At 49.6% G+C, this 21,627-nt stretch overlaps 1 protein-coding gene across 1 annotated transcript; it reads left to right on the top strand.

Annotated features, from left to right (window-relative positions):
- The first annotated feature begins 456 nt into the window (after positions 1 to 456).
- Positions 457 to 21,420, top strand: LOC133351602 (uncharacterized). Its single transcript, XM_061566922.1, has 7 exons — positions 457 to 1,170; positions 13,833 to 13,918; positions 14,532 to 15,252; positions 16,561 to 16,699; positions 17,982 to 18,088; positions 19,433 to 19,590; positions 19,834 to 21,420. The coding sequence occupies exons 1-7, from the start codon at positions 670 to 672 to the stop codon at positions 19,895 to 19,897; spliced, it is 1,776 nt and encodes a 591-aa protein (XP_061422906.1). The 5' UTR covers positions 457 to 669; the 3' UTR covers positions 19,898 to 21,420.
- The last annotated feature ends 207 nt before the right edge of the window (positions 21,421 to 21,627 follow it).

The raw sequence follows: 21,627 nt of genomic DNA, 5'->3' as shown, positions 1-21,627 counted from the left end.
AGATGTTCAGAATTGGAACGGGGAACGCAGGTCGTGGCCGTACAAAACCGCCCGTGTCATAAAAAGTCGGCTGCCCGCTCTGCTGCACACTGGGTGCGCCACCGTGGATTTACATGCACGTTTCAACACCACACGCGCATGTCACGAAGGAATGTCACCTTTCTTGTTGCCGCACCAAAAAAAAATTCTATTTAAAACAAAACCTCACTGATTATTTTTCTCGCGATACTTACAACTCAATTTTTTGTCCGAATAGTTCAGTTCATCGCCGTAATTCTTCGACAGATTCGCAATTGTTTACATTTTCACTGCAGTTATAAATAAATGCCTGAGCAATGAAAATATAAAGGGTCGATTTCTACGCATTGTCCGAATTAAATCTGGATTGCAGTGCGGAAGGTGAACTTCTATTGCCCAGGAAACCGGTGCCAGTGAGTGAACAGTGGTGAAAAGTCCAGCCAGCATTCCTGGCAGCAGCGATAGGTGACATACGTGCAGAAGCAGAGACACTTCCCTGTACGGCACAGCCTCCCCCACCCGTGCACCGTGTTTCATAAACCTCCAAGCCCCTCCACTCCTACCACAGTGCCGAGTGAACGCCAGAGTTCCACTGAGACGTGTTCTAAAGTAAAATTAGGTCGAGAGATTCTCTTCTCGAGGAACGGCGTTATGGCCGACTCGTTTCTAGAACGGTTCAAGGCGCGAGCTAAGCGAGGAAATAGCGAGGACTGGGAAAGCCAAGAGGCACAGGAGGTTGAAGAGGATGAGGGCAAGAAGCCACAGGAAAGAGGAGACCAGAGCGTCTGGCAGACGAGCAATGGAGGAGGAGGCGGCAGAGAGGGTGACACGAGGATTCGAATAGAGGCGGCCAGCGTCGCCTCGCTGCACGGCTCGGGGTTTGGCTTCGCGGGGCAGGACGATGCGGCGCCGCGCGAGGACGTGGGAGGGGACCGCGGGAGCCTCCGAGTGAGGCACGGAGACAGCCCCGGTGCGGCCAGCGAAGACGCAGCAGCAGCGGCGGCGGCAGCTAGCGGAGTCCGTGACAGCGAGAGGAGGAAGAGTGGCGAGCCCGAGAGCGACCGCAGCCATGACTCCATCGGGGAGGACTTTGAGTTCCTGGACATGCAGCAGGACAGCAGTCTGGCAGATGAATTTATGCAACATTTTGACGTGAGTCCCTGACAATGTTTGTGTTTTATAAGATCATGCACTTTGTTTCTCTAGACATAAGTGTACGCAGTACAAGAGATGTCTTCCCACTATCAGCGCCAAGTCAAACTCCGTTCATCATTCATTTTGGGTTAGGACAAGGAATTATCTGATCGAATTTGTGTCGTTAATAAGAGTCCTTCACCACCCGACACAGCCAACATTACCACGCGTACAAGCGTTTAGTGAGCCGGTTCCAAAGCAGCCGTCGGGACGTCTCTATGTTTCGATGGTGAAACGACGCTCATGAGCTGTAGGCTTTGACTTGCTCGTCACACTGACTTGTGTGCTTCATCACGTTTCCCCAAAATCCAATCCTCGCGACCCACCGGTTTTTTTACGTTTACCAATTTACTCCTCCACCATTCAAATTAACTCGTTCCACGCCGCACGCACCCGACGATTGTTAAACACGTACCACGTGATGCGCTAAGCAATTAACGCAGTCTGCGGTAATTGAGCCAATTCTAATTAAGATTGAGATCGCAGCATGGGTGTGGAACACGTGATGCAGTTAGAGTCTCAAGACTCAATTGAATAATAATTAGCGGGAGATTTTAAGCATTGGGGATGTTTTGGCCAGGACGAGTTACATTGTGTGTGTGCATTTAGCTATTGGGGGGAGGGAAACCAGATAATCCGAATGAGAACCATGAAGAACAGGGGTAGAACTTATAATCTCTACACGGAGAGGTGGAGGGGTAGGGAATCGAACCCCGGGATGTGAGACTCAAGGTCATCACCCAAGAGCATGTATGTATGTTGAACGTATTTCGCAGTATGTAGCTAACCGTGATATACCGTATTTTGTTCACTTTACTGCCTAAGCCGACAATCTCTGGTTATCCCCATGTATATAATGGTCCAGATATTTTGTGACCCTAATTCATTGATCCAAAAAGTATTTTTCCCAGTTTTACATTTTCATTTTTGTTTTAAATAAACCTTGCTTTAAAAATAAATCATAAGTTATAGAGAATAAAATGGGGGGTCACGAGACATCTGGACCACGTTGTAGTATCCCCTCGAGAACAACCGCGTGTAGTTGCTGAGAAGTGACTGGGTCTGCGTGCGAGGCTGGCGTCATTGTGGGGGTGCAGGCGTGTAATTGTGGTGGGGTAAACACGAGCCAAAACGAAGTGGATTATCCCGTGTATAGTTCTAGCAGCCCGATGCTCGAGAGCGCATGTTCATTTCTAAATGTGGAGGGGGGGAAAAACTGAGGACCCAGAGAAAAATCCACCCGGGCGGGGGGGGGGGCAAACTAAAAGTAGACAGCAGCAGGCGTCAGGATCGGGATCGAACCCACTACCTTCTGCACACCAGGCGAGGTAGCGAACATCTCCTAGCCACCGTGGCGCACGCGGGACACGCGGCACAGCGCGGACATTTGAAGGCAGTGCAAACGCAGGCAGCTGGCGAGTCCTCAGCGGAGCCGGCAGCGTTGGTGCAACAGCGCTGCAATCCAGCGCCAGGCTCCGAGATGTGCGGCTAACACGTTCCACGACGCGAGCTCTGAGGTGGAGTCTCTCTCGTCGGGGCGCACGCGCGGCACCGTACGAGCCACGTTGCAACAGGGCGCGTGCAGGAAAGCCATCGACGTCGTGCGGGAGCAATGGGGCTGCACGCACGGGGAACAGCGCCCACTCGGGGAGAGCCGAGGGCACGGTTTCTCAACGCCGATCGGAAAACCGTCATTGATTTCCCACCTTATTAACTGTTCGTGTCAATTACGCGTGGTTTGTGTTGTTATGTAACTAAACTATATATAGTTGTTGTTTTACCAGGTAATGCCCACTGAGCTATACAGGGTGCTTCAAAAAAAGGTTAACACTTATTATTGAACTATCGTTTTTAATGGAAAAAGAACGGATAATACACCGCAACATGATAACAAATGCTAATAGCTTCAAAAAGTAAAAGTCTCCACTCGTTCGCCATCATTGTTAACGCATGCCTGGAATCTTCTCTAGGTGGTCTCCAGTGCCCAGAGACACATGTATTGTGGTGTGTTGTTGCGAATTCTCGGAAGTGTTAACATTGTTTTTGAAGCTCACTACCGCGTCGGGGTGGCGAGATATTAACTACCTCGCCTGGTATGCAGGAGGTCGTGGGTTCGATCCCTGGCCCTCACACCTGCTGCTGTATATTTGGAGTTTGCGTCTCTCCCCCCATGGTCGCGTGATTTTTTTTTTTCTCCGGAGTTTTTCCCCTCCACATTTTAGAGTGAACATCACGCGTTTTGAGGAGTTGGCCGCTGCTATACATCTCCACTTACACAGCTGGCTGGACAAAGGCCTCGGCGGCGGGGGGGGGAGAAGTTTGGAGTGCTTTGAGAAACTTTCCCCATTGTTTCAACAGCCGCGACGGGAGGTGGAGTCAAATCGGCGGTGGGTGGTTCTGCTGAAGGTTCGGTAACGTGGCCCAGGGGGCGGTGCAGCTCGTTAAAGAGGTTCGCGGTTTTGGATCCGGCAGGCCGCCCCGGGGTTCTTCCTGCTGCGGGTGTTATTAAAACGACGCACAGTGGCTACGCGCCGTCTGCTTCGCGGTTCGACGTTAACGTTGCCGTGACCTCGTTCGAGAAGAGTAGTCCACAGGAGTGCCGGCGCCACGGTTCCAATTTGACTGCAGTGACCCTCAGTGGCGACTTCGCGCAGCAGCAATCGGCGCCCCATACTGGCAGACGCGTGCCTGCTCGCAGGCCAGTTTGAACTTGTGCAGCACAGGGGCACTGGGGTGCCCTTTCAAAAATGTGTTCAGATGAGACGTGACGTACGTTGTTTATTGCGTGTATGGCGCATGGAGATTTATCGGAGGAATCCAGGGCGCTCTCTGAAAAAGAAACTATGATCATTGTTAACATCACTCACAGTCAAGTGCGCCTGCGGTACAACTACATGGGATTCAGTGAGGTTGATGATCCATCACTCACTGATTCACTCCATGAACTCGCTCACTGGCGGTCAATCACCTCCTCATCGCTCTTTTATCGCTACTACCTATGGTTAATGTTCCCGTAAACTTAAGTCATGGATTCCTCCACTCATGTTGAGGACTGTCTTCCAAACACTCAGTGTTTCGTCTGATCAATTGTGTTCAACCGTCACACTGCAGGTCACTGCACACTTATCCACTCAATACACTGTAGGTTACAACACACTCACCCACCCTCTCACCACGCTAGAGGTCACAACAAACTCACCCACTCGCCACATTGCAGGTCACAACACACCACACTGCAGGTCACAACACACTAACCCACTCAACACACTTACCCACTCACCACACTGCAGGTCACAAAAAACTCTCCACATTGCAGGTCACAACACACTAACCCACTCGACACACTAACCCACTCACCACACTGCAGGTCACAACACACTCGCCACACTGCAGGTCGCAAAAAACTCACCACATTGCAGGTCACAACACACTCACCCACTCACCACACTGCATAAGCCTACACCAGAGTGCTGAAGAGGAGGCTCCGCCCGGTGGTCGAGTCTCAGATTCAGGAGGAACAATGCAGATTCCGTCATGGTCGTGGAACAATGGACCAGCTCTTTTCCCTCTGACAGAGATTTCAGGGGTCATGAGAGTATGCTTCGCCAGTCTACCTCTGTTTTGTAGACTTGGAGAAAGCATATGACTGTGTTCCTCGCAATGTCTTGTGGAAGGTGCTGTGGCAGTATTATGTACCGGTGCCACTTTTGTGCGCTATCCAGTCCCTCTATTCCTGGAGTGAGAGCTGTGTCCATATTCTTGGTGTTAAATCAAAGTCGTTCGCTCTGGGTGTTGGACTTGGCCAAAGATGCCTCTTGTCTCCACTCTTGTTTGTGATTTTCATGGACAGGATATCGAGGTGCAGCCGAGATATGGAGAGTATCCAGTACGGTGGCATGGAGGTGGCGTCACTGCTTTTTGTAGATAACGTTGTCCTCTTTGCCTCGTCAGTCTGTGATCTCCAGCGGGCACTTGAACGGTTTGATGCCGAGTGTGAAGCGGCTGGGATGAGGATCAGCACCTCCAAATCAGAGGTCGTGGTTCACTCCCGGGAGACGGTGGATTGTTCTTTTCAGGTGAGGGGGGAACAGCTGCCCTTAGTGGAGGAGTTTAAGTACCTCGGGGTTTCTTTCGCGCGTTATAGTAAGAGGGAGCGAGAGATCGGCCAGTGATCGGTGCGGTGTCCACAGTGTTGCGGACACCGCACCGTTCCGTAGTAGTGAAGCGGGAGCTGAGTTCTCAAACAAAGCTCTTGGTTTACAGGTCAATCTACATTCCCACCCTCACCTATGGCCATGAGCTTTGGGTAATGACCTCAAGGATGAGATCACGTGTACAAGGGGCTGAAATAAGGTTGCTCCACAGGGTTGATGGGCTCACTTTCCTTGAGCAGGTGAGGAGCCTCAGAGTCGAGCCGCTGCTCCTCCAGATCGAAAGGAACCATTTGAGGTGGTTCAAGTATCTGGTAAGGAGGCCCCCCAATAGACTCCCTCTGGAACTCTACCAGGCAGCACGTCCTACTGGGCAAAGATCCCGGTGCCGGCCCAGGACACGCTGGTGGGACTGTGTCGCTCGGCTGGCCTGGAAGAGCTGGAGTCTGTTGCCAGGGAAAGGGAGGTCTGAACCGCCCTACTCAACATGCTGCCGCCGAAACCCTCGCCAGGACAAGCGGATTGAGAAATGAACAAACGAATAATAACGTGAATTATATCCTAGGATCCCAATGCGTAAGCTTAATAACTACTAATACTCATGAACAATAATCACGAAAGAAGACGATGAATTATCAAATAAATAATGGAGAATTTCTAGAAGCTATCTGCAGTGCAACCTGAACTTATCCACCAGCGGATACCCTCCACATCACCACCACAAAGTAGGAGCGCTGCTCTATTCTGCACCATTGACTTTAAACAGTACCAAGTGCATCAGACACATATCTGAGATGAGCTACGTACAGTGTGCAATGTTTTGCAGACGACAACCTCGCAAGATAGGTGCGAGACGCAACTCTCGGGGTGGGGAGGGATTTACTTAAAACGTGACTGTTAATTAATAATATTAATCAATATTACACACGTACATACAAATTAGTCGTAATTTATTTTAGTTTTATACTGTATACTGTACGTTGAAATAATATTAACGGACTAAAACACATATTAATAAATATTACACACGTACATAAAAATTATTTATTTAAAATTCCACGCAATTGCAATTTCGAAAATGTCTTCAATGTCACGAAAAGCCACAGGCCCTTAAGGAAGTCTTGCAGCCTGAGATAAACTGCTAAGAGGTACCCCCAGGGCCCTCTGTGGCAGCAGCCGCCCTCGGCGCACGCCCTCTCACCCATCGCCCGTGGCACCGCCTCGGGCTCAGCCGAAAGCGGTCGTCCGCCAATACACGCATTCGTACGGTAATTCCCACGAAGAGAAACGCAATGTTTGTCAAGTTTCACACTTAACTTCAAATTTAGCAATCTTTCGAGATCGTAATCAACCAGAATATACGTTAACTCTGTGTTAGCGGACTCTCTGTGTTGCATTGCATTACATTTCCAAGAAATTTGCTTTAAAAAATTATCAAACTGCCTATTTCTCTCTCTAAAATATACCAGGCTTTCATAGGTCCATTCGCTCTTTCTCTCCCTCGGTTGCTTCGGGGTGGATTTTCACACAACTCTCTCTAAAATGTACCAGTCTAGTTGGGTCTTTCATTGACATGCTAATTTCTCTGCTCCAGCAGACCCACCTCTCTCTCTGCCTCTCTCTCTGCCCCCCCCCTCTCTGTATTTAATGCCTCGACACAGAGGCATTGGGTCTCTGTGTGTCTGTTGTGTGTCTCTCTCTGTGTCTCTGTGTTGTCTCTCTCTCTCTGCTTGTGTGTGTCTGTCTGTGTGTCTCCGTGTCTGTGTTTTGTCTTTCTCTCAAATTTAGTTCTACATGATGACGGTTGCTTGTGTTGCAATAGAAACGTCGTATTATATAATATTATTTAATTATTTTTCTTTCTACGTGACTTTACCGAAAGAACCAAAGAGTAAGAGCATAAACCAAGTCTTCCAATATTCCCCATTTTAATGTGTACAATTTGTTCAGTCCATGTGTTTTAAACGTCGAGGCGATGTGCTGTTGTGTGTTTTATTACGACGCGTGTTTGGCAATAGCGGGCAATGTTGCTGCCGGGTGCAATCGCCATTGAGTAATTTGCGGGTCATGGTTTGGCCAATACCAGTCACATTGTATTATTACATTTTTAGTTGTGGGAGGGAACTCTGCACACTGAAAGGCGCCCGAGTCGGGAATCAAACCCAGGAATTATTGCTGTGAGGCGCGAGTGTTACAACTGCACCACCCTGCCGGACAAGTCTTTCACTCAAGCCACTTTCAAATAGAAATCAGTGCCTTCAAAATATAACCACAGATTTTCAAAGTTACACAGGTCCAGGCCCTCGGTCAAGGCAGCCTCGGCATCAATGAGCAAGTGCGTGGGTCCCTTGCCTGCACTCACACGGATCATCAGGATGTTTCAGTAAGATTTTAATTGGAATGGTTCTCCATCTGTCGAGTCCATTGACATGGCAGAAGAAAGCCGAGTACCTGGAGAGAGAACACTGAACGTTCAAATAGATCAGGAACCTACTTGATGTACTCTACAGCCGTCTTGTAAGTAGGTACCACACACAAGAAAGCCTCATCCGTGTGATCCACTCGCCCTGCTCCCAATTTTTTATTATGCACCAAAACATACCCAGCCAAACAGGACGCTACTTGTCAGCCGAATTCAATTCCTGGCAATGACACACGACAGGTGCAGCGATTGAGTCGTGAAGCCTGGCCCGGGTGGCGTCAAATTCACTTTGCGTGAAGCGTCTCGCCAGCAACAGTGGCGAGAGGAGGGCAGCCGGGGCTTTGGCCACACTTGTCCTTCCTTTTTTCTTGCCAACAGCCTGAACGGTTCTCTATTTTTTTTTTAAATGCGGGGACCTTTGTATTGGTCTTTGTGCAATAACAGACCACTACTTTTGTGATGGTGTAACTCAAAGTTATAATGTGCCATTGTGGAGAATCAGTGATGTGTAAAAACTACATTTTGTGTTTTATGTAGAGGGACAGACATGTGGAAGCGTATTGTATGCTTAGTTATTGTGATAGTGTGCGAGTGCGTCACGGATACGAGAATTCACAAGTGACTCCTTGTAAAAAAGGTGTCAGTTTTGTTGCCAGATAAAAGGGTAAAAAAACAATTATCATATTATTATAATTCACAAGTTGTGCGGTGTGATTTTGAGCGCTCGAATGTCGCTCGAGGATGTGACGCACAGCCATCACGTGGGGGTACGATGCAGCCAGTGCCCACTTCCCTGTGCCAACAATGAAGATGCTTCAAGCGACTCGACTTGTACAAGGTGATCCATGACATCACACTTGGCGGTCACGATTCTTAGCCACTTGCGTGATCTGGTCCAGAAGCCAGTGAGAGAGAGTGTGTATGCCTTTTCTCGTGGGGAGCGGTAGTGTAGTGAGTAGTGCGCTGTGCTATGAACCTGGCGGGCGACACGGGTTCGTTTCCCACTTGCCGCCAACACCAGGGACGATTATCTGAACCGGCCCTGGGCCTCCCCTAGGTCGGCTCAGGCCCAACTGAGTACCTGGTACTGTGTGTAAACATTGCCATTTAGAAAACAAAGGCGGCCGGGCGTGGTACTGGCCACCCCCCTTCGTGTGCCGTGCCGACCTTCATAGGTGCTCGCTAACAGCTCTTGCCCCAAATGTACGTTAAGGATATACAGGTGATTTCTGTCTTTGTGCAGTTTCTCCCCTGGGATAGACAAACGTAACGTTGCCTGGGCATGGATGCAATTGGCTGTTTTGTTTTTTAAACGTGGAAATGCAAAACCCGCAGGTAACGCGACTCGCGTCGCACTCGGAGGCACACGCGGAGGTTCCCACCAGAGCGGTGCTGAAACCTAACCTCACCAGTGGCAACCACCACAGCTGAGACGATGCTCATTCTCTGATGGCCATCTTACCATTTCCCTCTCCCTACCCCTGTCCAGTCACCTCCAAATAATTCCCACTCGTCTACCCAAATCCAGACGTTTTTCCTCTGCCTAGTCGTCCGAATGAGTTGACATTTTTCTTCTAAGTGACTAGGGACCTCGATTTTAATTTTGTTCCCCGATGTCGTCGACTCTCCGGCTGTGTTGTGGGAGCTGTGCAAAACGCGTTATCGGGAAGGAATCTCACGCCTCGTGTCCCCAACGATCGGCGCACGCTTCTGGACCCTGAGCCAGGGCCTTGCTCAGAGTCCTCCGCGCGGGACTCTCTCCCCTGCAGCTCCCCAGAAAATTCATGAAGTGGCACCGGGTGGGGCAGTGCACGGCGAGCCGCTGCACTGCGGCTGTGTTCACGAGTTGCCTCTCCCGAGCACAAACAAGTTACGTCACGGGAAGGGGGCGAGGGGGGTAAGGGAATGGGGGGTGGTTCTTTGCCCCCGGGCGATTCCGCCGCTGTGTAAACTCCGTTGAGTCATGTTTGGTGTAAAAAATGTTTTTTAATGTTTAGCCAAAGTTGGACCGTGACGCCGTCACACAGTGGTCTACTCTAGCTACGTACGGTGTGAAAGAAGTTCAACATACATACTCTTCCCAAGCAGACGGAGCAGTTATATATATTTAACCGTTAATACACCCGCAGTGGTAACCAGGGCGCCCTACTGGTTTGACCCGCGAAGCCCTGCAACAACGCGCTGCCGCTGGGCCTCGTCCCCCGCCTTTGTGGTAATTCGTGCTCTGATACTCAGAAACACCACAACCACCACCAACCACTACCACCACGTCCCGTGCGCTGGCCTCGTGTCTTCCCCCCGGGATGCGCTCTCACCGTGGCAGCGCGTGTCCGTGCGTACACGCGCTGCCAACAGCATTCCATAATGTAACTTAAAAAATAAATGAGTTTATCGAGCAGTAACACTTCCAAATTTTTCAAGGGTTTGTCTGTTACGCGATAGCCCCGACGTATCATGCAACTATCCTTACGTCAACTTAAAAAAAAACTTATTCAGGAAACATTTATAAAATGTCATTCTCATCGGGCCCCATGATGTAAACAAGTGCAGTGTCCAACCCTTATCATCCACTGTGCCTCTCCATGGGCCTCTCCATGGGCCTCTCTGTGCTATGAAGAAGGCCCATTGCCCGAAACATCGCCGCTTACATACATTTCCTTTTAAGGCCACACACACAGCGCTAGTGACGGGTGTGTTGACCGTGTGTGCGACGCTTGGAGCAGCAGCGCTTCGTTCCCCGGCAGTCCGAGTCCCAATTTCTGGCCACAGCTGCCGTCAGCGATCACTTTCTACCCGAAAATGGCTCTCCCCTTGGTTGCACTCGGCCTTAGTTTGAGTCGTACAGGATGTGACTTTTGAGTCGCGTGGACGCCACGTTGCCGGTGAGTGCGCTCCGCGTGCGGTTACTTCCCCCTTGCGTCGGAGTGCCCGGACGAAGCGCAGCTGTTTCCTCCTCTCCTTGTGGCTTGCGCGCCCCGCTTCGAAGGGTGGGGGCGGTGTGGGAGAGAGGGGGGGCGGGGGGACTTGGCAGTGGGTGGATGATGATGATGGTGGTGGTGGTGATGATGCTGCGCTCCGTTTAGGGGAGGCAGGACTACCCATGTCTCGCAAGTGCCACCATAGAACTTGAGTCAACGTTTATAAACAGCTGTTGACTTACAAGCCCGAGTAGCCGCAGGCTACTAAGGCTCAGCAGATGTTGTGCTGTTACTCGCCACCACCACCACCGCCGCCGCCAACCTTCCCGTGGCTGGGTTAATTTTAGCGGCACACGCTAACCCACGCAGTGTGCGACGGCGCATGGCGATATCGCGTGGGAAGTTCGCGTCTGCGTGCATCCAGACGAAGGCTCTACTCCGGGTAGATTGGGGCAGAGGAATCCGCCGGGCGCTCGGGGGTGAGCGAGCCAGGGGGTGAGCGAGCCAGGGGGTGAGCGAGCCAGGGGGTGAGCGAGCCAGGGGGTGAGCGAGCCAGGGGGCGAGCGAGCCAGGGGGCGAGCGAGCCAGGGGGCGCGCTCAGAGTTCCGTCACCGTGGCTGCTCGCATGGCTGCCTACTACTGCAGCCAGCTGTGGAGCGCCCTGCAAGGCTGGGTGGTGAGTGGCACCAGGGCAATCGTGCTCGTCTGAGCTCAGAGTGAGCGTGGGGACTACTGCGTACGTGTGAACACTGTGTGTGTACACTCGTCTGTTTGTCCACTAGTGTTTATGTGTATGTGTACACTAGTCTGTGTATGTGTACACTAGTCTTTATGTGTATACTAGTTTGTGCATGTGTGTACACTAGTCTGTATGTGTGCACGCGTAGTGAGTGTAGCGGTTCGCGCGCTGCGCTACGAACCCGGCGACACACAAGTTCGATTCCCGCTCGCGGCCAACAGCAGTGAATATTATATGAACAATATTATAGTAACATTATTATATGAACACTCGGGGTTGTTCGGGGGCGCCTATGTCGCCCCCTCACAACCATTTACGGCCATCGGCCAGGAAAGTCACAAAAAAATTGCACACGAACGACGCATTCACGCAAGCACCCGATGCTCCGTTTTGAAGTATTATGATTTGAATTAGATAATTTTATTTCTTCATTAAAAGCTTATAAATTTTACATCTGGAAGACGACATTTCGTGTGAATTTTCTCTTGTCAAGTAGATGGCCTTGTTGGAGGTTCGGTTCGATGCGGACTTTCACCTGTTTGGGATTGCGGGATCGAGATAAGGTGACAGAGCTGGCCGTGCGAGAAGACCACTGTCTGCAGATCGATTCCAACCTAATCGAACGTCTGTCCCTGCGCCTCTGTCGTTCATGCAGGGGGTGCGTAGGTTTGCAGCGCCCCCTGCATGGAAACGACGGAAAGTGCAGCGTTCATCACAGATAAAGTTGTGTGCTTATATAAGAGTATGTTCTGGGCCTCCCCTAGGTCGACTCAACCTGGTGTGCTGTGTAAACTTCACCACCAGGGAGACAGAGGCGGCCGGGCGTGGTGCTGGCCTCCCCCCCCTCCCCCCTCGTGTGCCATACAGGCCTTCATAGGTGCTCGCTAGCAGCACTTGACCAACAGTTTGTTAAAGGCTATATGGGGGATCTGTCGTTTTTGCGTGTATACTGAGTGTATTCTAGTGTGTGTGTGTGTGAACACTATTGAGTGTGTATGTGATGTGTGTACAAAGGTCCGGGTCTTCTCTGCCACAGTTATGCCCTTTCCATTGTCTACGCTTGCCAGACGCAGTGCGCGGAGCCCTCTAAAGGAACATCTCCGCCGGTTTGAAACATTCAGGCTGGCCTGCCTACGATCCATCTTAGGTTTAACCAGACTGGATTGTATTAGGGACTCACAGATTCTTGAAAGATCTGGACAAAGTCCCATCAGTGAGCTCCTCCGGCAAGCGAGGCTGCGCTGCCTGGGTCATGTTGCCCCCATGCCCAGCCACCGCATGCCCAAGCAGTTTCTGTTTGGCCGGATAGATGGGGCTAGAGAAGAGATGGACTGATGTGGTACAGAAGGATGTGGAGCTGATTGGATTTGCTGATGACTGGTACCAGCAGTTCCAAGATCGGCCTCTTTGGAGGAAGTTCGTGAAGGACGCGACTGGGGAATTGGAGGCACTAACCTTCCGTCAAACAACGGAGGGCAGTGGAGTGACGCTCACAACGATCAGAGCGCCGAGCAGCTAAAACGCAGAAAATTTGCAAAGTGGGAAGTACAGTTGGTGCATCATCCAGTCATCTCAGTCAGTCAACCCATGGCACCTTGGTTTTCGCACATCCGATTTGCACGGTTGGCTACGTACTGTACGAAAGAAGTGCAGCATACATACATACCTGGGTGTGTTCTATGACCTGCTGCCAATGGGCCTTTGACACTTCACGTGGCCTAAGTACACCTAGCATGTCACAAGCGCCGTGGTGACGTCACCGCCACTTCGTGGTGAACAAAAGTTGTGTGTACACTGAGTGTACTCTGTGTGAACACCAGCGTGTGTGTGAACACGAGTGAATGTGTGTGTGAGAGCACTAGTGTGTAAGTGGGGAGCGGTGGCGCAGCGGGTAGCATGCTGGGCTACGAACCGGCTCACGGCCAACACCAGTGACGGTCATGGGCCTCCCTCTAGATCGACTCAGCCTCAAATGAGTACCTGGTGCGGTGTGTAAACATCATTGGGGAGACAAAGTCGGTCAGGTGTGGTGCTACTCAACCCCGTCGTATGCTGTGCCAGCCTTCATAGGTGTTTGCGAAAAATACTTGCCGCAACAGTCTGTTAAGGCTACACGGGGGATTTGTGTTGTCTTTGTGTGAGTGAGCACGAGTGCGTGTTGTGTGTAAAAGTCGGTGGCAGAAATTCCACATTCCCATGGTGGAACCAGTCTGTACGGAGTGGCGATGTCTCATGAAGTCAGAGCCGAAGAGGGCTTCTAACTCGCAGCTTCACAGCACCCCCACCCTCACACTACCACGATCACTACGGGTCTTGACGGAGTGTCCTCATGTGCTGCTGCTTCTAACCCGTGTGGTGTTGCCATCACGCGGGTATTGTCGCTGCTGTAGAGATACCTCGTGAGGCCAGCAGCGGACGATTTGGAGCCTCTCGCGGACTCATCTGAAGACGTGAACAAGTATGGGAGTCACAACAGGTACAGCCTGGGCCACATGGGCACCTTCGTGTTCACACATTGTCTCCCCGTGGCGAGGGAACATCCATAAGGCCTCTACACTGTAAATTATATTCATCATCATCAGCCATGGTCAGTCTACTGCTGGATGGAGGCCTCGACCATGGCTGTATTGACCGTACAAATTTGTTCTGTCCACTTCACAGTGGACATTAAAGATCCCGTGATGTCTTTCGTAAGAATAGGTCATAGTGTGTGGTGTCAGGGTCCAAATTTACCAGATTTGAAAAAATTACCTAACAATTACTCATTTAGAAATAGCACCACCGCTCACGGCTGTAAAAAAAAACACTGCAAATGATGTAAAAGATAGTGGCTTGATGATAACCTCACACTAATCCTGTACTGCACCACATGACTACACCGAGAGTGGCAGCACCGTCTGATGAGCAGATCGCATTCCCCATGTTCACCGCAGGGCCACCCTTCCGCTTGACGCCATTCGTGTCGGAGACGGCCGCACCTGTCGTGCATTGTCGGAACGCAATCGCGTGCGAGCTGACGCAGGGTAAAATGAAATGTCATTCCGTGCGATGTGTATTTCACCATGTCCACGGCCATCGTTGTCATCCAGAACCGAAGCGGCTTTGGAACGCGAGCCGCAGATGCCCGCTCTCGAGGGCAAGGGCGGCAGGAACTCTGAGGTCGAGACGGTGGTGGGCGGAGGCAGCCATTGTGACCTCGACCGCAAATCCCCGGCGAGGACTCTCGAGGGGACGCCGCCGTTTGCTCCGGTGGACGACGCCGCCAAAGCGGCTACGTCCAGGAGATCCGTTGGAGGCGAGAGAGACGATGCCGCGGAGCTCCGGCGACGTTCCCCCATGTTCACGGCAAACGCGGGGGACGCAAATGTGTTCCAGCGTCATGCACCAAACGAGGAGGCCCAACAGCGTCTGATGGAAAAGGACAGCTGCTTGGGCGATGCCATTGGTCACACCGCCACCACTGTGGACCGTGCCTTGCATTCAGTGCCTGTAGAAAGGATGAGGGCGGAAGCATCAGTCACCGACGGTCACAACACATCAGCGCTGACGTTACACCCGCCACCTGCATCCCAATCGCCATGCGCCACATCGCCTCTGCTTCCACCATTCTTAGCGCCTCCAGAGGCGCGGAGCTTTCAGCCGAGCTTCGCTCCGTCGTCGTTAAACTCGGCACCGCCGTCTCCTTCAACTACCTCACCGCGCCGGGCCAATGAGTGTATAGCAGGCGGACGGGAGCACGAAGGCGATCAGGAATTCGCCGGCGTTGTTGACAAAGATGATTTTGAAATTCATCATTTTGATGACGTTGAGGTAATTGTTACATTGTTCAAGCAGGGTTAATTTTGGGAAGGAGGGCATGACATCTGCTTGGTTGTGTCTGATAATTTACATTGTCACATTCTGCAAGAAGACGCTTAATATTATGCATCTTAAAAATATGTATTTGCATGTTGGCAAAAGTAAATGTTACTGTGTTTTGGTAATGTGAGCATTGAAAAAACTGGTGCTGCCTATGTAGTACGTACCGTAAACTTATTAACGTCTCTGTTTACGAGTCAAGAGTGATGGACTTTAAGAAAGCAACGAGGAAATAAGCTTCTGGTCTTTGAGCAATATAGCGTCAGAATGTTTAAAGTTCACAATGGAGGGTTGTAGTGAAGCGTGGTAATTTAACCAGGAAGTTGCGGCGTGCGGGAGGCCGTGGGCAGGATGGAGGGGGTGGCATCGCGACGTGAGGTGATGTGGCCCTGGAGGTCAACGACTACGGAGAACATCTGAAGGCGGACGGTGGCGATAATCCAATCCACTCATTGGTGCATTGGGCATTCACGCCATTCTCATAGCACAAGGCAGTCACGAAGGCGCTGTGCGTCACAAAGAGTCCGCAGTAGTATCACAGGAGCGGGTGATGTTGATATCTGTTAGGGCGCCGCGGTGGCGAGATGTTAACTACCTAACCTGGTATACAGGAGGTTGTGGGTTTGATCCCGATCCTGACGCCTGTATATTTGGAGTTTGCATGTCTCACTCCCGGTGGTCGTGTGGATTTTTTTCTCCGGATCCTCCGGTTTTTCGATCTATATTTAGAATCAACGTGCGTTTAGAGTATTTGGCTGCTATAAATTTCCATGTAATAAGCAACTTCGTTGAGCTATGATTTGTGGCCAGGTCGCTTCTGAAAAAGAGCTACATAGCTCAATGGGCATTTCCTGGTAGAATAAAAACAGTTTAGTTATCCCAATGGATACATTTTAAAATTTGGAACGTAACGCCAGCACACAAGGGCCGACTCTTTTCGAATGGAATCATTGGGATTTTTAACAGCGTATATGTCATGGTTAATACACCAGGAATATAAATACGACCACAGTATTAAACCAGGGCGGCCTGCTGGATTCGTATCACAAACCTCTGCAACAAGCGGAGAACGCACTACCGCTGTGCCACGTCACCGCCCCGATGAGACTAAGATCGGGACTTTGAGGTCAGGTGTCAACTGTATGTAAGATAGTTTATCATGTCCACTGCTCCTGTATCTGGTTGTGTACATTGTGGTATACGCGCTTGAGTGATGGCTGGGCATCGGAATCAATGTCTTGTCTCTTGATCTCTCCCAAGTGTTCGTCACCCCCATTGGATTTCACGATCCAAAAGCAGCGAGCCTCACTCAGCAAGTCAGGAGCACTGGGCAATCGCAAACTGGGGAAACCACGGCCAGCAGACACGGATTCAGAGTGTATGTACAGAGACAGCACCGGTGCGCTCATACACACATATGGGCCACGCCGGACTGGCGCCCCTTTCCGATTGGCCCGGTTTGTGTGGAAAACCAAAGGCGCATTGCAAGCGCAGTAGAGGGTATTGGCGATATAATGTTGACGTACGTTGTATGCTGTGATATCAATACCGGGAATTCCACAAAATCCTCTTCACTCGTAACATGGGCAGCTACGAACACTTGAATAAGTTTGTAGCAATCTTACTACCAGAGGGAAAGAAAGTGCGAGGCACCAAATCGTAACACGTTTTGTCTTAATGTATACTGCAAACTCGGCATGGAGGGTAGAAAAGAGGATCGTGTGGACAATTCTGTATAATGTACAACCTTGCTTTTCATTATTGCTGTGGAGAGAATGTACTCATTCATGCCAGATTATTGAGTTATGCCACAATAATATGACCTTCAACACTCGACATAACCAAACAAATTAAATTATAACGAGTACAAGTATTATTGCTTCAACTCAAGAACAATATTCACAACCGAATTTAGCAATTGTTTACGATGTTTCATTTGAAACATACGCTAAGCATTTTCAGAACAAGATCCAGGAAGTGGGAATACATTTCACAAAGTCAGAATGGCCTAACCCAAAAATCTATATAATTCATATTGGCTGCAACAATCTACGTCTTCTTGGTTCTTTCGGTAAAGTTACGTAGAAGGGAAATAATAAAATAATAAACATAAAACATAATAAAATACAATTCTCACGACGTTTCGGCCACAACGCAAGCAGCCGTCCTCAGGTGAAGAACAGGGCTGTCGGAAAGACAGCGTCCGAATGAACACCACCACGCTTGGCAGCGTATATTTAAGCAGGGGTTAGAGGAGGAGAGCGCCTTGACCAAAGGAATGTACATATCACCAGAGGAATTTAGCATATTTATGGAAAATGCAGATATGGGATTAGTCACTACTTGTGGAATGTGTAGGTGGTAGGGGGGTCTCAAAGTCATTATGCTTATGTATTATGTAGGATTAGCAGTAATAAAGCGAGGAAGTAGGATTAGCAGTAATAAAGGGAAGGACATTTTAATAGTAAGGAGCTGCAACAGCCAAACCACCACGTAAAAAACTAAAATATAAACTTTAAATCGAAATTTTACAATCTACGTGTTAAGTCAATATACAGTGTTACCATTAAGTATCAACGGACTTTCCACTGGTATTTATGAGGATACATTGGGCCCAATGATCAATGGACAGTTGTGTTCTTGTGAATGTAAATGCAGAGGCTTCCCTCATTATTTTGCAGATTCTCCAAGTGCCGAGTTGTCAGAAGAGGAGCCACCCACTCAGAAGAGAGGTCCACCAGGTGGTTTCAGGCTGCCTGCTCTGGGACCCTCCTTGCCTGGCGTGCAGGTAATCTACCTGTGCCATGAGTAGGTACAACTCGTTAAAGATTGTACACAACAGGGAACCCATGGCAACAGGGGGCCATGCACTGTACCACAATCACAGCCACCTAGATTCGATTATTGGTCATGCACATCACATTACACTGTCCTGGGCCTCCACTAGGCAGAGATGGGCAGTATACAAGTGTCCGAAAATGAAAGTTTAATAGTTTTAATGTTATTCGAGATACTGACATAAATCTGATATGAATATATGCATTAGACTCGTTGGTTCTTTCGATAAAGTCACGAAGAAAGAAAATACATTAAATAATAGAATACGACGTTTCGATTGCAACACAAGCAGTCATCAGGTAGAATTAAATTTGAGAGACAAAAACACAGACACGGAGACACACAGATAGACACACAAGCAGAGAGAGACAACACAGAGACACTCGGAGAGACACAAAACATTGACACACAGAGACCCAACGCATCTGTGTCGTGGCCTTAATAGAGAGAGAGGGGGGGGGGGGCAGATAGAGAGGTGGCTCTGCTGGCGCAGAGAAATTAGCATGTCAATGAGAGAGCTGTGTGGAAATCCACCCCGCGGCGGCCGGGGTAGAGAACGCAAGACTGGTACATTTTTAGAGAGAGTTGTGTGGAAATTATGTGCATTAGGCTTAGAAGTTTTAGTTTCTTGTGAATATTGATTGCACTTTCTTTTAGTTTCAGGAGAAACACAATTTTTTTTCTACAATGACAAGTCCGCCCATTCTGGGGTTTTTTTAAATTTTAATTGATTATAGTGAATGATAATTCTCGAATTTCTAATCAATACCATAAATAAGATAAAACATCTAAGTATATTACATGTACTTATTAAATTTATGTGATTATTTCAAATAAGAGTAAAACTATTAAACGTTCTTTTTAGGTTCATACATTTTCAGACACGCTGTATTTAAAATACACCAAAGTATTTTGTATTTCAAGCACATTTATGAGAATGTTCTTTTGTTAAGTACAACATTTCAATGTATTTTTGAACAGCAAACAGCGACACCCTCTATATGCAGTGTAAACACACATCGAGAGTCTACACATGTCTATGCGTGTACGGTCAATGTGAATATAGTTGTCCGGTTCTCTATGTAATAGTCTGTGTACACAACCACTCATCCACTCCATACACAACACCACTCACCTCTATACGCCACCACCTATCTCCACATCTCTACCACTCACCAGATCCCATACCACACACCCCCAAACACCACCACCCACCTCAACACCACTCACCCCACCCCATGCCACCACATGCACATTTTTTGGGTTCAGTTTTGTTCTTGCTCTTGTTGTTCAGATGTTCAGGAAGAAATCTCAAGACGGTGAACATGGCGAAGTCTCTCCCAAACCACAAACCAAAGAATTATTCAAGTCCAAGAGCAGCCTGGGCCTTCCCCTGCCCGGAGCCAGAAGACAGCTGCCAGTTCCGGCCAGTGATGACGCCGACAAACAAGGGTACGCTTCGATCGCTCCAGTTCGGTGCGTCCACTCCGATCCGGCATGATCGCTCCGATCCGGCACAACTGGGCCGGACTTGCACACCGGTCCGGCGCGACCCGCTCCACTTCAGAACTACCATCGCTGCGTTACACTGTATTTGTTTCAAATGTTCTGCTGCATTATAAAGACGACTTAAATGCCAGCCGGAATAGCCGATGATGACTAACAAGGTGATTTTCACGTTTCATTTCTTCTCAGGTCGGAGCCTCCCCAATGGTTAAAGGAACTCAAATCAAAACAGAAAAAGCCTGCCATGGAATAGACACCAATGTGAGCCTGGAAAAGGTTTTCATCTATGAGCAGCACTGTGAATCGTGACATGATGTAGGGTTAATTCCATATATCCTTAAATGGGTATTCTGAATGTTTCTACTTAAGGATTGTATCATTCGCAGACAAATACTTTTAAATATATAATCTCTGCAGGAAAAGTATTTGCATGTACACAGACATACTGGCGTACAATATGTTCAGGCATTTGCATAAGTCACTTTTTTATTTGCTTCAGAAGTTTAAGAAATACGCGGCTATGCTTGTGTTAAAATCTCTTTATTTTTCCAGGTAATGTCTTTTCATAAGCGACCTGGCCACGAATAATTGCTCAACGAAGTAGCTTATGTGGACATTTATATCAGTCAAATCCTCTAAATGCGTGTTTTCTAAATGTGGAGGGAAAAACAAAGGGACCTGGAGAAAAATCCATGTGACCACGGGGAGAACACGCAAACTCCAAATATACAGGCGTTATTAGGGTTGGGATCGAACCCACGACCTCCTGTATGCCAGGCGAGGTAGTTAACATCTCGCCACCGTGGCGCCCCGTTTACTTTGGCACAGGTTTGTTTGGCCTTAGCTCTCCTCTCCTCCACACGTGAGATGCATCATGGTCCTGACGGAAGCCGATCGCTCCCCGCACACGGACCCACACAACTGGGGCACTGAGGGCCGTGCTGGTCATACGCGATGCAGAGGTCACGGTGGATCGAATAACTCAACACAGAGGTCGTCGCAGTCACGGAGATTCCTTGCAGTCACGAAAGCTCCAAATTAAGTTGATTCCTTACAGAGTCTGTCCACTACCAGGCACGGCTAAACACATTGACACGTATAGTAGCTGTCAAGCGCCTTGAGTGAAGGCGCTCTGTAAATTATATTAACGTGCCAAATTATTTCAGCTCGCGCGGGTAAGTTAAAGCATCGTAATCCTCACGGCCAAATATAGCAATCAGATATATCTACCGCTTGTACCCGTGACCATTCGCTTAGCTATGTTGGGTGGACTTTGACACAAATGTTACCATATTAGGACGTGGCCGAACCCAAACATTGCTAATGCATCAGTGGCTGAAATGCATTTGCCGCGAGCTGGTGGCTCTGCAGCACGCGGCCTATGACCCAGCGGCAGCGGCGCTGTGGACGAGCCGGCGCGAGGGTTTGTGGATCACGCGCGCGCTCGGGAAACTCCCTGTCCGTGCAGGGTATTGCAGTAGCGCAAATGGGTTAATCTCCTTAGTTACGGGGATTGTTAGACCCGCCTCACACACGTGGGTTTTGTGAGGGTGCTCTGGTTTTATCCCACTTGTGTAAGACAACTCGCTCGCTCATGGAGTTGGCCAAACATCCCCCAATTGTAGGACCGTTGAGCTTGGGGAATGGTTGCCACCGGATCTGGCTGCTTCCCCGCGTCGTGTCTGTGGGTTCGCGCGCCTCTGAATCATTCTCCGTCGGACTTTCTGTGCGCTGTGCTCAACCTGTAAAGAATAAATTGCTTCACTGTTGATTACACTGCGTCGCCTCTCACGAGATTCATTGGTGACGCGCCATTGCTTCTTTTTAAGAGCGGGAAACCCCGCGGGCGATACGTGACGTCACCGGCTTCTGCAAGGCAATGACGTCACGCGGCACGCGCGAAGGGTGACGTCACCAACTTGCTACAAGGGGGTGACATCAAGCGGTCCCGCGAGGCATTACCAGCTCTGAAGTGGGCAAACT

This window comes from Lethenteron reissneri, chromosome 38 (genome assembly GCF_015708825.2).
Source record: "Lethenteron reissneri isolate LAM-NWPU_2019-01 chromosome 38, ASM1570882v1, whole genome shotgun sequence".
In the NCBI taxonomy this organism is placed as follows: Eukaryota; Metazoa; Chordata; class Hyperoartia; order Petromyzontiformes; family Petromyzontidae; genus Lethenteron; species Lethenteron reissneri.
The sequence above is the reverse complement of the archived record's forward strand: the minus strand, read 5'-3'. Positions and strand labels throughout refer to the sequence as shown.